Source organism: Rhyacophila brunnea, unplaced genomic scaffold (genome assembly GCF_057557595.1).
Source record: "Rhyacophila brunnea isolate RB1 unplaced genomic scaffold, BYU_Rbru_1.0 scaffold_2, whole genome shotgun sequence".
Taxonomy (NCBI): domain Eukaryota; kingdom Metazoa; phylum Arthropoda; class Insecta; order Trichoptera; family Rhyacophilidae; genus Rhyacophila; species Rhyacophila brunnea.
In genome coordinates, this window is record NW_028232859.1 from 14870406 (window position 1) to 14887117 (window position 16712).

Consider the following 16712-nt stretch of genomic DNA (forward strand, 5'->3'; position numbering starts at 1 on the left):
TGGTAATTCAGTTTGGTCCGCATGTTGATTTTCAAGCAAATGGTGTAATGTTACGGTGTCGGAAGACGCTAGATTTAACGTCATAATATTATGTCCGATGCGTATTTAAAAATATTAGATCTTGCAAGAAAAACGCTAAGTTGGCAAACCCGGTCAGGAGAAATTTCAAAAAGTTTCGATATACCTACTTTCGGGCAGTATTTATTACATCCATTGTATTCTTGTAAGAACCCTTGTAATCTTATTTTTATTTCGAACCCTACTTGGCTGATGCAGTAGGTTTAACGAGGTTTTTACAAAGGCATAGGCAGGTACATTAGATGTGTAAATTATTAATAACGAATAATGATTTCCCCGTTCATCAATAGATAGATAATTTAACTTATTACACTGACCTTATATTTTTAACATCGCTTTTAATTTTATTTTTACTAGACTAAAAAATATATATGTGCTAAGTATGTTTTTTTTGTATATAGGGGAGCAAGGGGGAATTGGAGCCTACTAAGGAAATTGTTGAAAAAAAGTAACAAAATGTTCTAATCGTTTATTATTACGACTTGAAATGAGTCCTTTGGTTACATAGTAATAATATTACTGCAATTTCCACTCAAAAATTCTATAACTAAGCTACAAAAAAAAGGTTTTCCCAAAAAACACATTTGGCTCCAATTACCCCACATGTAGGGTAATGAGAGCCAAAAATTTACCAAATATGTAATGGGAGCTTCATATTTTAATATGCTTACAAACACTTATACACATTATAACAGACATAGGTACAATAAAATGTTAAATATTTACTAATGTAATTCAACAAAAATATGCTCTATAGATCTACCATCATAAATTGGCATTTCAGGGAGGGCGCTAGTATGACATTGAGAATATTACCATAACTAACAAAAAAATGGTAATTTATAATTTTTTATTGGTAGTAGATTTCTGTACAAATATTATGCAATCCATAATTCGAGAAACATGTTGTAAAATTAAATGGCATTTGTAACAAATTTATCCTCGATAGACAATTTTAGTTTCAAATTCGACCGGCTGCCAACTTACGATGGTAGATCTTTAGTACTAAAAATATCAAAAGAATCAACACGTCATGTTATGGAACTAAGCAAAAAACACAAATATAATCTTTATGGTTTCGGAGGGCATTTTCCAACGAAGTCACCGTCCAACCAGCCTTGAAAGTCGTCAGCTTTCTATTTCTGGGCATCTGGAACAATTAAAATCTTGTCTACTAGTAAAAGAGGTGCGAAATTTATATAGGGGTAATGGGAGCCACCTAGGCTCCAATTACCCGAATGTCAACCACTTTGAAGGTTGATAAATAACGTAACCAAACTATTTTAAACCTTGATTCTGAAACTACTCAACAAAAATACATGTATCTGGCTATACAATGGACACAAAATATGATGAAATAAGTAAAATTTTAAGTACTTACGTTGATGTTTATGTATTGTAAATTGATATAAGCACCTAGCCCAAAACACACTTCCACTCGCCACGCGCGTGCACGTGCCACTAAGCAGCCGACAGCGATCGATGGGCTTAGCCGACGATTGACGAAGATGTTTTGGTTATTTCCGAGTCATTTTAGTGTTAGATGGTACCTATTTTGCAGTCGCTCCCATTACCCGCAAGCTCCCATTACCCCTTGCTCCCCTATAACATATAAAGAAAATCTGGTTGGTAATCACTGCCCACTGGTATAAGGTAGTATTTTTGGTATCGAATCTTTTGTCTAAACTCTAAGGAGGTTTTGACAGGATTTTGTTTTCGTTGGATCAACAATAAATGATAACTAAAAATAGTGTTGACAGACAGAACAGTATTAAATTTCTAGATGCGATTTTTTTCCGATTATACACCCCCAATCTATTAGTTCTAGCTGCATTATTGAACGCAATAGTTAAGTTTTTATTAGATTCGTATGTAATTTTATAAGTCTAGTAACAAAACTTATTTCGAGTTAAATAAACATGTTTTCTTTCAATCCTTCAAACTTTAAATTATATCACCTATTGTTTCCACACTGCGTCGTCCTGTTATCTCTATGCGGAGATAGCAGTTGTATACATTATGAATCAATTTGTCTTCGACTGGTGGCTTCAAAGGTGGTGTGAATTATGATTTAAAATCTAAAATCTGGTAAACATTAATAAAAAAGAACTTTGATTTATTGATGACTGTTGCTTCTCCTGACACGAGTTCACGGATCCCAGTATAATAATATCTGCCTCAGTCATCGACAATCAAGACTGACTCGCTTTCCGCTCTCTGTCGGAACGTTACAGTTGTTGGAAAATTCCCAACTCTAACACTGACGTTGGAAATAATACGTGTCATTCAGTGTGATTTCTAGTTCATTACTCTGGCCGATGAGTTAATTCTGTTAACTCGGTCGAGTGAATTTTTGCCAATGTGCAATAAATCAAAACGTAGCCATTAATCGAGTTTTATCAGTGCTTGAATAAATGATACGACCACTCGAGCGTTACAGTTCACTGGCACTATTTTTTTCTGCCGATCTACCACATATATAATATACCTACAGTTATTTTTTTTGTTATATTAAGCAATTTTAATCAATAATCAGTTTGTCTGTCGACATAGTTTTATTTTTTGCTGAGATTTTTCCATGGTTGTATTGAATATGAAAGTTTATCTTTATATAATCTAATCACCAGCTTAATATGTAAATTCACTCAATGTAATTAAATCATAACTTTCGGTGTACGAGAATAATTTCATTACCACCAGGCACCGGGGTGTGTAGCTGTGTTCATTGTTTCTAACTAACAATACCACTGCCTTCTACTCTTTTCTATAATAGAAGGCAGTGAACAATTTGGATGCTATTTTATTCTTCTTTTGTGGATTTTTACAACAATGCCTATACAAATTATTCACATATTGAACTTACTTCATGAACAAAATATGTAGGTGTGTGTATAAAATTGTTGACGTTCATTTCATAGTAATGTATCTAATTTGACTGTTTTTGCCTGACACCCTTTCAAGTACTAATAAACATTGAAGTTTTTTTTTTCTTGAAATAGTAATAATGAATCATTTGATTACTATAATTTACAGAATCTTGAAAACGGTTATGTTGAATTTACATACTCATAATTTATTTTGAAGTCGACTTACTCAACTTGGTTAGCTATGCACTTGAATCATTTTAATCCTCAGTCCCTCAATTATTATTACACTGTGCAAAATATACACTTACTACCATTTACCCCTAAAGCTGGATATCAGTATCTACCCTGACGTGTCATGTTATTTTCCTAGAGATGAACATTTTTCATTGGATCCTGTTCCTATAAGAAAGTACCTACGTGCACAGACCACGATCAGTCAACACAGGTTCATATTACCGTATCTGTATACAATATTAATGTTATTTTTTCTTTTATCATTTTGGCGTGTCTTTGTTAATTTATTTCATTTGAAATTATTTTGTTGGGTAACTTTATTTATTCTCTGCTCATTCTGTTGCGTTAAACCGGTATTTTTTTCATTCGAGACCTACATACATAATATTATTTAGGCGTTTCTATTTCTATAATATTATATAATAGTACTTTATTTACATTACCTACTTAAAAAGTGTATGAATGGCATCTACTCTACTCATATCTCAGAAGAGCGTAGAAACGTAATTTTAAAATTATTTGGATGGCATAGGTAATTAACTATTTGCGTTCTATTTATGCGAATAGAGTAAGTGACATTTTCGCGAAGCTAATATTATATTTTACCTGTAACTGTTGTGGTTCCTTAAATATATATGTATAAAACATGTGCAATTTCTTTTGTTTTATTTATTTTAGGGAAACAAACAAAATACATATTATACAAATAGAGACATGCAAAAGAAACAGGTGTAGTTTCCACACCACAATAGTAGACAATAATACAATATACTAACTATATTCTAACTAAACAAAGAATGACGTTAATATAAATTATTAGGAAATCGGAAGAATAGAAATAGAAAAAAAACAATATAGACGGATTAGTTCTATATTGTGGTTTTACCAGCAATAATGACACATATTGCAAATACACATGCATGGATTTACGGCATGTCCAACCTCGATTCGAACTCGGGCTAATAAAAAAATATATCTCTGCAAGAACCAGAGATCCCGTTAGGCTTAGATACCTACAGCATCGGGTCACCCTATAGTATGACACTGGTTTTTTACATTGTGTGTTTTTTTACAATACGCATGTATGTTTTGTATGCGTTAAATGTTTGAAGAAGGCGTTTGATTCGATAAAGAAATGTTCAATACTCGACGCACTCAGAAAACAAGGAATCCCTGGACGCTATATAAATATTTTCAATAATATATACAGTAGCGCAACAGCATCTGTAAATCTCCATAAACCATCGCGCAGATTTCCTATCAGCAAAGGAGTCCGACAAGGTGATACAATCTCACCTAAACTATTTACAGCTACCCTTGAAGACTTATTCAGGCAACTTGACTGGAATGACAAAGGGATCCCCATAAATGGAGAATACCTGAGTCATCTGCGCTTTGCCGATGACATAGTAATTTTCTCGCAAGACTCAGAAGACCTCCAAAGCAGAATGCAGGAACTCGCTGAAGTAAGCAACAAAGTAGGTTTGAAAATAAATGTAACAAAGACGAAAGTCATGTTCAACTGCTTTGCAGGCCAAAAAGAGATCCTCATCAATGGCACTCAGCTCGAACAGGTGAAAAGCTACATCTATCTGGGACAACAAGTATCTATAGATGGATGTATATTTGATGAAATTGTTCGCAGAGTAAAGCTAGGCTGGAGTGCTTTTGGCCGCCTGAATAATGTCTTCAAAAGTGACCTTCCACTGTGCCTAAAGCGCAAAGTGTTCAACCAGTGTGTGCTTCCCGTGATGACATATGCGTGTGAAACATGGACCCTAAGTAAAAGAGAGATCCAGAAACTTAGAGTAGCACAACGTGGTATGGAGAGGTGCATGCTGGGCATAACGCGAAAGGACAAAAAGAGGAATGAGTGGATAAGGAAGCAGACAAGGGTTTGCGATGTAATAGAGTTTATTAAAAGCCTTAAATGGAGATGGGCTGGACACATAGCTCGAAGAAGAGACAATCGTTGGACAAATCTAGTCATCCAGTGGTATCCAAGAAGTACAAAACGTCCACAAGGTAGACCTAGAGGCCGCTGGATCGATGAAATGATAAAGTTCTGCGGAAGTACGTGGCAACGCAATGCACAGGACCGAGAGAAGTGGAAGCAACTTGAAGAGGCCTTCATCCAGCAGTGGATAGATTCAGGCTGATGATGATGATGATGAAATGTTTGAAATTACTTAGAACGTTTTTTGATTGTAGCAGTCTATTGCTGACATTCGTATTGGAGTTAGTGCCACAAACTTGTAGGCTGGTTGGGCAGATGTAGTTGGCATTGTTATAGGATTATATAAAATAATGAAGATATTATTTAAATACGTTAACAGGCAATTAAAAAATATTTTTCTTTTGAAGGTAGGCTTTAAATAATGACCTGATAAAATGTCTTCGCCACTGGTATCAGATACTGATACGACGGATACTGAGTTTACTAACTACTATTCTATTTTACTTCTGAAGGGACGATGTTACGAAATGACTAGTAAAATGTCTGAGTTTGCAATCGATTCTAATAAGTAACCAACCCAAGGTGTCACCTTTTATGGCATTACAAAATGAGATTTCATTGTTGGATAATGTGAGTATACAACGTAATAATTATAAAGCCTTTCAAAAAGAGGACGTTCTACAGAAATGGCCTTGAGAATTGAAAATATGATTTTTTAACATGTGGTCCATAATATCTGGTCTACTAGTTAATATAAAAAGGTCGTGTCAAAGTTGTTTGTGTTAATAAATTTGCTCTGTGACTGATCCGACTCATATTTCACATTTATTTCATCAGGGCTGTCGAAGACATAAATCATAATATATATTTATAATTTTAAATTTTTATTTATAATATATATTATTTAAGTTTTGTGCATCTAATGCCGGGTCCACACTGGCAACAAGTTAATTTGCTGGCAACCTCGTTAGATTTTACGATAATTATTGTAAAATTTCTTAAGCAATTATGGTAAGTATCGTAAAATTTAATGAGGTTGCCAGCAACTTGTTGCCAGTGTGGAAATGGCTTAATATCCACTGTGGTTCACGTAGTGGCATGGACCTGGGGTTAGCTAATTCAGGAAGTCAACACCCATGATAGAATTTTTTCCAGTTTTGGTTGCATTATATTCCAAAACTCTTCTGTAAAAATCGTTTCCGAGTTTATAAATGGAAATTTCTCGGTGTACATAGTAAACAAACCTACGAATAAAAAAAGACAAAAAGGAACATACTGATTCATCGCAGTAAAATCTGGTAATCAAATTCGCCATTTTGAAAAGCGACGATTTTGCGTAAACAAATATCACGTGGTCTGTACGTGTGCGGCAAACTTCGAATGTGTTTGTAATTTTGTGCAAAGTGCGAATGTAATGTTTTCAAATAATTGATATGGATTAATTATACCATCGTATTATTTTCTCGAAATCATAAACATACTATAATAGTATTTGAGTATCAACCTATGTTCAATTTGAATTGGGTTATAATAATAATATACCCGTATATATATCAATAGTACGTTTGCTACAAAATCCACCCAAGTTATCAGTACGTACTTGCACAGGTTTGATTAAAAACCATGATGAAATTAACATTTAAAAAATATGAATGCTTAATATTATTTTGACAGCCCTGTTTTCTGATCGGCTTCATCTCGCAGGTGTTCATAAAATAATAATAATTCTCCGCGCGGCAGAAATTATCAGTAATAATAATAATATTTCTTGAAATAAAATCTCCGATGATTAGTGATTTTTGCGAAAAGATCGATTTAAATTGACGTAGTTACGACGCCGAGGTCCTTTTTATACTAAATTATATTTGAACGGCGGGCTCTTCAGCGGGCCCTTAACTAGAAATCTTTGTGTGATTTATTCAGCCCCTGAGAACGACGAATACCTACACACCATTGGTTGGTTCTTTGTTGCTTTATTGTCATACTACGCTAACTACGCTCTCGCATTGTGTAGAAACTCGTATGTACTTAAACATAATACTGTGTATGTACATTGTACATAGGTACCGGTCGTCGCCCTTGCTTCGTCCAGTTTAGCTGAATAATATTATAAATTGAATCATCGCAGTATCAATTTATAACTCAGAGATACAAAATCTCTACACAACTCTAAATGTCACGGTGAAAATCGATAACCGTGCTCCGAAATGTCGGTATTATTAGCATATCTATATATTGAGACGCTTTTAAACGCATTTGCATATTTTTTAATAACAGTATTGCCTACCCATAATGATTTGAAGGATGTTCATAAATGAATTAATATAATATAATGTGGAAATACCTATGTGTCTATTGTTTTATTATAGTTTTCCTTGGATTCAGTATTGTATTCTAAATCAATACATTGTCATACACGTACCGTAGTGTTACCTACTGCACAATTAAGAATTTTGAGAAGAATGGATGTTGAATTATTCATTTATTACATTATTAAATGATTATTTTTAATCAGTATGTACTGAATATACACAAGACCTTAAGAATGTTGCATTCTTCTTATTGAAAATTCATATAAATACTATTAAAATACCTCATAAAACATGCAAGAAAAAATGGGTCGACACCTAGTTGTAACAAGACACTGTTTATGTAATTAGAAAACCGGCCGCTTCAGCTTGGCGAAGCTTAGTATTCCTCCGAGCCGGTAAATATTGTATTTAATTCGCATGATTCATATGTGGACCGATAGCTCAAGGGACAAAAGCAGTCACCCGGACGGTGACAATATGTGTACAACTTGGTCTCCCATTTTGTCTAGGATTTTTTTCTAGTATTTTTCTAATCTTTTTCATAAATACATGTTTTATTACGTTATGGGTATTATCTATCCGTAATGCCATGAATTTCCCCTCTCGACAACTTCATACATCGTGTACCGATTACCTACACTCTACTCGCAGGCAGTCTTCGTAGAGATAATCAAACACAGCAGTTGTTTACACACCTTTATATTATTCCTCATTAGAATCCATGCTAATATGCCTCCATACTGAAGCGAAATAATCAAACTTCGTGATTTAAATCTAGCTAGTCCCTTTAAACATAACATTTTGTTAAAATTAGTATCGTATGTTATAAAATTATTAATTTGCCAGCAATGTGGTAACTGACTACCTGCTTAGTTATTTTCTACTTTTGGCAATGGCTTAAAATTTTAAACAAACCAAATTTAGAAGCAGTGTATATTTTCGAAAGCATAGTTAATTTCCAAGGACTTGCTTGTTGCTAATATGTACAATGTACCAGCTCTTTCATGTTGCAATAATTACATTGATAATATTGAGTTACTCATGTTTCTAACTATCTAAACTATAAATACGTTCAATTTATATATTACGTTATTATCATTTATTTGAAACTAACACACATAGGTACATTATACCTTACATTACTATCTAACTTATTGTAGTTTGGACAGTCTACTTAAAAAAATGATAATAAGTACTTAAACCCTGACGGCTAACATTATTAAACATGCTTTGCGTACTGATTCTCTGAATGCTGGTTGTCCAAATTCGAAAGGAAATAATATAAATTGCGGGGCGCGGGTTTACACGTCATTCCCTAAGCGCTGTTCGCTGCGTTCGCTGCCGACTGGAGTCTCTCGCGGCCGCGCTACTTTTGTGACTATTTTTCGTTACCGCTGCGCCTGTGCGATTTTTCGTAACGAATCCGCCCGGGAAGTCGAGACAAAAGCATGTATCCATGCGAAATACAATATTCTATGAGATCACGCCTCGCTACTTAAAACGAAACTTCCCTAAACATGTTCACAGACATATCTATAAGTATATATCCGCGGTGGAAAAACTTTGTACACAACGTTCATTTATCAACGGACAGAGCCAGATGTATCTTGATCTGGATTGGGCATTAATCGTTACACTTGTTTGAATATGTACTTACATACGATTGTGTTTGTACCGTTGTCCAAGTACTTTACGTATCTATGTCATACTTACTCTACTTAATGTGTATCATTTAATAGTGTTTTCTAAATATCAGTACGTACCACATAATCATAATGTCATATTATATTATTATATAATACAACTAAATCAAGAATCAACTCTAGTTCTCTCTCAAGTGTTAATTTCTTTGAACGCGGTCGTAAAGCTCAAAGATACGAGTACTAATTAATGTGTAGGTACATTCGTATGAAGTGGATCTAACTTTAAATCATTCTGATTGAGTAAGTAGGTATAATACGACTGCGTGTTAGACTGTTAGCCCTGTCGCACATAGAAACTCGTCTCCGCTGCAACACGTCAAATTTGTCAATTCACAAAACACATGTATCTTAATGCATATAGCGTAGGTGCGACATTTTGGGGGGGGGGGGGGGGGAAACATCTGCTCATGCATGTAACAAATTTCACTCGAAATGGTGCGCAGGTAAAATAGCAAAATGTCACATTGGCATTAGCAGCTGCTGTGTCATTCATTTCGGCTAGCTGCGTGACGTCACTGTCCCGTCATTCGAAATTCGCACGGGGAAGAGAGTTGCAACATTGTGCCCGGTTTTGATTTATGACCAGATCCCAGTTGACGCGATTTTCTATGTGCGACCGGACTTATAATATATGTAAGATTTAATTAAATTGAATCGTCGATATCTGTAAAACTTGCAATTGCAAAAATTGCAAAATGCAATTATTATGACTAACTAAAATGGAAATCACTTCGAACAACCTGGTTTTAAGCCCGTACTTCCACAAACCACTCGAAATGATTGACATAGCGCATTGGTATTCAAAGTGTGTGCCATTCAGCCTTTATTTTAGATGACAGTCTTTTATTTCTAAATCCGTATTTTATTTTTTAAAACAATGGAAAGTACACGCAAGAATATACTGCGCATAGATTGACACGGAAAAAACATCTGCATCTGATAGAGGGACTCTTTTGATTGTCAGCTCGGAAAAGCTAACGATAAATTGTTTCGATTCTGATCCTGTGAGGGAAATTTTTCAAATTTAAAGAATCTTTATACGCCATGAGTGCAGTGAAATGAAAAATGTTGTAAATCTGCATGTCGGTCGATTATACCACTTGATCACATTGTCGGAAAAATTACCTCGTTGTTATTATATTGTATAAATAGATACAGTGTACACCCAGTTTTAATCAATACATAATTACACGTAGTTTCCATAATGATATAGTTTTCATAATTACAGGGATACAAGTTATTAGCTATTCTCATATATTTTTCCTAATGGGAAAAAGTGAATTATAATGGGCGGGTTTCAAAGAAATGAATACCAAATTAGCTTAGCACTACATATCTACAATATATCAGAGCTGAAAATTGAACCGCAACCGAACCGTTGAACCGCGAAAATCCCCTAATTAATTATGAACCCGAACCCTTGATTCCGCAAGTTGAGAACCGCAAAACAGGACTAAATTCTGCTCGATCTGGTGAAAATATCGATCTGATGAGGGAATAGTTACAGTAAAGACCTTTTAAAGAATTCGAACCGGAACCGAACCTTGAAATCCGGCTTCCTATTTTAATTTGCTAGAAACCTAACCAATTAAATATAAGATACCGATTTGATAAAATTATTTTTTTTCTTTTGTTGCTAACAGTAGATATAGTCGTCAGTAAATTTAAAGCTGCTTAAAATCGATGTGAATGACTGCATGTATTAAAATTGATTGTTTTCCTGTTCCCAATTTAATAATTATTAAAATATATGTATGTAGGCAAGTAATATCATTTTACGTAGATATGGATGTATTTAATTTTGTTTTGTGTAAGTAAGTACGGTTACATAATATTCTAGTGGAAACTTTTCAAAAGTGCTACTAGGTATCTGGAAAAAAATCATTTTTCCAAATTGATTTATCGGTAGTCATTTAGTTATATTTATTTAGAACCGAGAGAAGTGGAATCAGCTTAGAGAGGCCTTCATCCAGGCTGATGATGTACCAATAATTATCTCGTCAACTTCAAAACCATACAACTTTACTTATTACTTATTAGTTACACATAAATAACAGAGAAGACAGTGTGTCTACATAAAATTAATTAACTGTATATTGTATTGTATTCATATATGTAATTAATTATATACCCACCTGCTAATAACTACACATATTGATTTATACTTAACTACTTATATCAACCAATGTACCATACTACCACACCAAAGTTACCTGCCCCTATAATTATGCTTTTCACTTTTCCAAAGAAATTAACTAGCAGTTCGTAAAACAATAATTAAACAACAAGTGAGTTAAAGTTTGTTAGAAAATAACTAACCAACTCAGTGATCGATGGTGATTGTCACAGCGTTGTGTGTGAACCAACAAATGTGATGTGCGATGACGTTTCGGACGTTAGAAGCATCCAGGCCCTGATGATGGACTGCTCTTCATATAAGGCCACGGCGCTGGTGGCATACGAGGCTTACCAATGGGCCCTGGGAGTCTGCGGAGTCAAGAGTCGACTGAGGGCGCTATGGATGTCAGGACTCTTCTTGGCAATTGTACGTGTCCATAATGTAACCAGTAGTAATAATTAATTTGACACCTGTTTTTGTAGTTACACTCACAACCTTTACGCGTTTTAGTCCATTGATAATAATGTTTTTCGAAAAGTCGGCTGGATACCGAGGACATAATAAATGTGTTATAAATCAAATTATTAGAAAGTAGGTACAGACCAATTCCAGTTCCACATACCAATGACAAAATCTCAATAATAAACGATTATTTAACAACTTTATAAGTGATTTATTATAATTTTTTTAATATGCTATTATTCTTCTCCTTTTCTTTTGACCATGTCCGATACTAATAGCATCATATGGGCCTCCACGGAGGGTTTGTATTAACAGATGTTTGTTTTTACGAGAAATGGATGTTAGCCATCTGCTCAACCTATTAGGTCCATACTCTCGACTCCAAACACATATTGAAAAACAATGTGTATTTACCAGACCCAGGACTCTAACCTGGGACCCGTAACATTATAAGCCGACGCGTAAGCCGCTCGTCCATCGTGGGCGTTTATACTATTATACTTAATGTAATTGTGCAAATTGGTGTATTTTTTTCAGTCGCAAATTTTGAAAATATTTATCAACCACTATAAACAGTATGAAATCTACAAAAATCACTAGCCCCGCGTAGCGAGAAATAGAGAACTATCGAAAATTCATAAAATAAATATTTTAATTAGTTAGATAGTAGGCACATACGTCCTAAGCGTACCAACACGAAATGCGTAAGTAGGGTTTGTTTGCCATTATTTTTTAGTCCTTATATTATACTTATTCGAAGCGACCGAACCGACATAAAAAATACTTATGTGACCATTCCATAGGTACTTTTTATTTATTTTTAAAATACGTAATTATATTTCTTTATGAACTTTTAGATTTTCATCCTAAAATATGTCGTATTTTAGCACTAGAATTCGTCGATGTGACGTCATCATAAACCAAGAAACAAACGTTATCAAATGGAGCTTCGCAGATTGGCCGATGCAACTGCGACGGTCCTGCATGCGACGAATTGCGTTTGCTAGAGCTTGCATGTCGATTTCGAAAAATGTCGACTCCGCGCACGCGCACAACTTCACAATCGGCCATTTCTGTCTCTGTCTACACTGTCATTGCTCGCTCATCGCTGGTCACCGCGTTTGACGTTTGTTCATACAATCAACACAATAAAAATGGCAGACGAGAGACTTCTCTTTTTTCGCGTTTGACGTTTGCCGCTAGGCAGATGTGCGAGGTTGTAGCATGCAACATTCGGCGGCGGTCTCGAAAGTTTTGATTTATGGCCGTCAGGCACACAAGGCGAGTTGTGATGTGCGAGCCGGCTAAGTAACATAATAAAATAATATTATTTTGTTGTGTTATATTATAATAACAACGATAAATAAAATTATAACTCAGGTTGTGGTAAGTATGTTTATTATATTCTAATTTTATCAAAAACATATTTATAAATATTATGATTTTCGCTGACTACTCAATATTGTTTTCATCTTAGATTTGCAACCATCACATTGTTTTTTTTTTTCAAACGCAATCGTGTTTTGATTGCAAAATTAGTTTCTTGCAATACAATCGCTTTAGTTAGTAGGTAGTTGGTGGGTCAACTGTAAAATTGGTTTGTTTTGGACATAGTTCTCTGAATAGAATGAGTCATTAAAAAAACAAGTAAGAAAATGAAATGTTTTCCGCTAGTTAAATACGTACGTAGTTAGGAAGCTGATAGGCTAGAATTATTGTAGTGCTATTAATGAGTATTAAATATTGCAATGAATAATGATTGCTCGAATATAAGGAAAAACTATGGCGTTTTATGTATCACTTTTGACACCATCAACCATCCGTCAACAGTGTAATATAACTCATGAAAGCGCATGTTGAATTCTTAGCTATTTTAATATTGTCATTACCGTCAACGCGCTAGCCTTTTTGCACCTTACAGTTATAGTATTTGATTAGTAAAAGAAATATGGTTATAAACATCCCGAATTACAGTGAGATGAAATAGTTTTGGCACGAAACAAGACATAGTCGAGGGGTGCCGAGCGAGAAAGTGCGATGCAATATATTTAATGTAAATACGGTCCACAATATGTAGTACCTAATCGCACAGCGCTCGAAATAGAAAAGTTTATGAACCGGAACGCTCGATAATTTTCCAAAAAATAAATTTTTGTTTTATAATACCTACCTACATTAGATGAACAAATTAATGCAATAACAGTCTTTAAACATCAGATATGCACTATTGCTAAAAATTTGTGCAGGCAACATTTTTCAATGGATTTTTCCTAATACAAAAATAAGTCGAATGGAAATTATAATATTTTTATTATTTTATTTTAAACTCTGTATTTCTGTCCATTTTATCGCATCTCTGCGCCGCAAGGAATACTTAAGTCCCATTAATTATATGTCGATTTTAATATTTTATATAACAATTATAATGGTATAAAAATTGTAATGATGTAATAATTATATATGGTTAGATTAACTATTGAATTGATTATATAGGAATATGAAAACATGACAACACAAGAAAACATTAAAGTTTACAATATCCAAAGCGTATGGTAAAACAAATTATTACTTTCATAATATTGGTAGTTTTTGTAAATTGCGAATAATGTTTTATTTTAATAACAAATTCGCAAAATTTAAGTATCATCACAACGTCATTCTCCTTCCATTTTATTTTCGTTCATGTGAGCTCGATCCTGTAACCAAATTTTGCAAGCTACCAAAAATTCATGTTTGAGCGGACAGAAAGTGGTCTTGAGCTGACTATAAGTTAGAGTAAGATGCAAGTTAGATAGGGCTTACTCATGAATATTGCCAGGCGGTGTTCGAGACAAACATTAAATGAGCGTATATTGAGTTAAGTCTGCTGATATTAAAACAGTAAGTTTCGCCACTTGGCCGAGTCGCTGAAAATCGGGGGTCATTTTAAGAAGCATATGGTTCATCCAGTATAACATCATTGGTTATTGTAGATGATGAGCAGCGATGATAGCAGGTTGGAATTTATGACAAGTTGACACTTCAATACATGTGTTGCTGTTTTAGAGGAAAATAAATTATTGAGTTAATTTAAGTAGTGGCAACACTAATGGTTTCTGACCACCCTGTTGGATTTGTTTGATTTAAAATACTGGAACATACCTGTAGTGTCACACTAAAGCGTATGACACTTTACGGTGTATTGCAGAAAACTCAACATGATTTCGATTCGAGGTGCACAGTGGTAGGTAATTGATAATAGGTACCTACTCGATTTACAATCGAATCTGAGCGAGCATTAATTATTCGGTACTAATTTATGTATTTGACAAAGTACATTTATATGATAGTTATTATACATAGTTGTGGATTCTTTTCTTATTGATAGGGGCTCGAAATTATGACACGCTCTCTTGCCCCATAAGTCAGGAGAAGTTACGTTTTAAATCGGAAACTCATAAGCTTGGTTGAAAGACGACTGATCTCACCGTCTTAATAAGTTCAGTCCCATCAGGTAGAAAAATTGACATAAGCGGGCATGTCGGCCGCTGCCTACGGGGCATGCTAAATGCCGCGAATATCAAACAAAAATAAACTGGCTCTGTTTTTGTCAATTAATCATGATTACAATAATACATCAATGCACACGTCTTACCGATCTCAGCTTTTAATAGGATCAAAAAATAAATGATTTGTTATTTCTTAGTACCTACGTCCTATTTCAGCAGCAAAGAATACCTGTTGGAGGAAGGCAACGGATGGGTAACCAAAAAAGTCCACACTTAGGCAGTCATACTTACTGGCATTGACGGCCCTAGGCTTGAACACTTAGTGGGTCATTTTTAAATAAGTAATAATATTATTTGAACTTGGCTTTTCGTTGTATACTTAAAAAACTTATTGCAAATTGGGTTTTTATACATTATAAAAGAAGTGCGAGAAATTGTTATAGATAGGTACCTGCTTACCCTTCAAAAAATGTCCATTTCACATCAAACAATCAAACACATTTAATAAAAACACCGTAGCTTTTTAGCTTCATTTTTCATTTAACTGTCACTGTCAGAAAAAAGTGTTGTGTACTGTTATGGAACGGTGGGATCATTTATATATATAAAACACTTTTTATATTTCCACTGATTTTATTAGAAGGTAAATTTTATGATTAATATAGCAGATGACATTTTAATCGATAACTTGTATACAATGGCTTAACACAATGAATGCAGTCGATGCGTATTTCTATAAGGTTGGATTTAAACTAAACTGCATACAAACATTGAAATTGCATATGAAAATTTCAAACAATAGGAAGCGATAACAAATAAGTATAAAAAGGTTTACCAAACAAAACACGCTCGCTCATTTTATACCTGTTTCATTTTAACACATTGAAAATTTACATCTCTTTCATTCTGACAATGACCAAAATGACGCCTAATGCGGCGACAAAATAATATGAAGAAAAAGAAAAAGGCTTTGTGCTTCTCTTCGTCTGACATACGAAAAATGAGAGAGAAAGAGAAATATTTATAAATATTTTATCCCGGCAGATTCAGAAATGACCCAAGGTATACACTATACAGCAACCGATCGTGATTCATTCTCTTTAAATTTTATACACACGGTTAGCGTGCGTCCCGAGTTGATGAGTTAGCCGATAATTATAAGACATTGTACCTACATCTTAGATTATAACCTACATAGATTGTAAGATATTTATTTTTGGAGGGTCAATGACCAATTGACCTAAGGGAGCAGCCGCCAATGCTTACTGGGCTTATTGTGATTTGATGTTCAATTTTGTGTCATCGTCAATATCATATTGATATTAATAAGTAATTACATGCACAGTACATTCTTTATTTTACCTAATTATTGGTTTTCTTTTGTTTTCAGGTGCTATGGTCCGTGATCGGTGGTCTGATTGCTCTCATCCTTTTACTATTGTTCCTATTTTATAGAAGATGGAGGTGCAAAGGTAAATTGAAATCAAAATAA

General features: G+C 34.3%; 1 protein-coding gene across 4 annotated transcripts in view; it reads left to right on the top strand.

Moving 5' to 3' along the window:
* sws (patatin like phospholipase domain containing sws) overlaps nucleotides 1-16712 on the top strand; it is a 75403-nt gene that overhangs the window by 21964 nt on the left and 36727 nt on the right. For 3 of the 4 annotated variants that reach the window (XM_085946372.1, XM_085946373.1, XM_085946374.1), the window contains exons 1-2: nucleotides 11400-11696; nucleotides 16611-16692. In XM_085946372.1, the coding sequence (XP_085802498.1) occupies nucleotides 11526-11696; nucleotides 16611-16692 (253 nt within the window). In that variant the 5' untranslated portion in view covers nucleotides 11400-11525. Of the gene's footprint in view, nucleotides 1-11399; nucleotides 11697-16610; nucleotides 16693-16712 lie in introns of those variants that run through there. The other variant, XM_085946375.1, reaches the window with a different exon arrangement.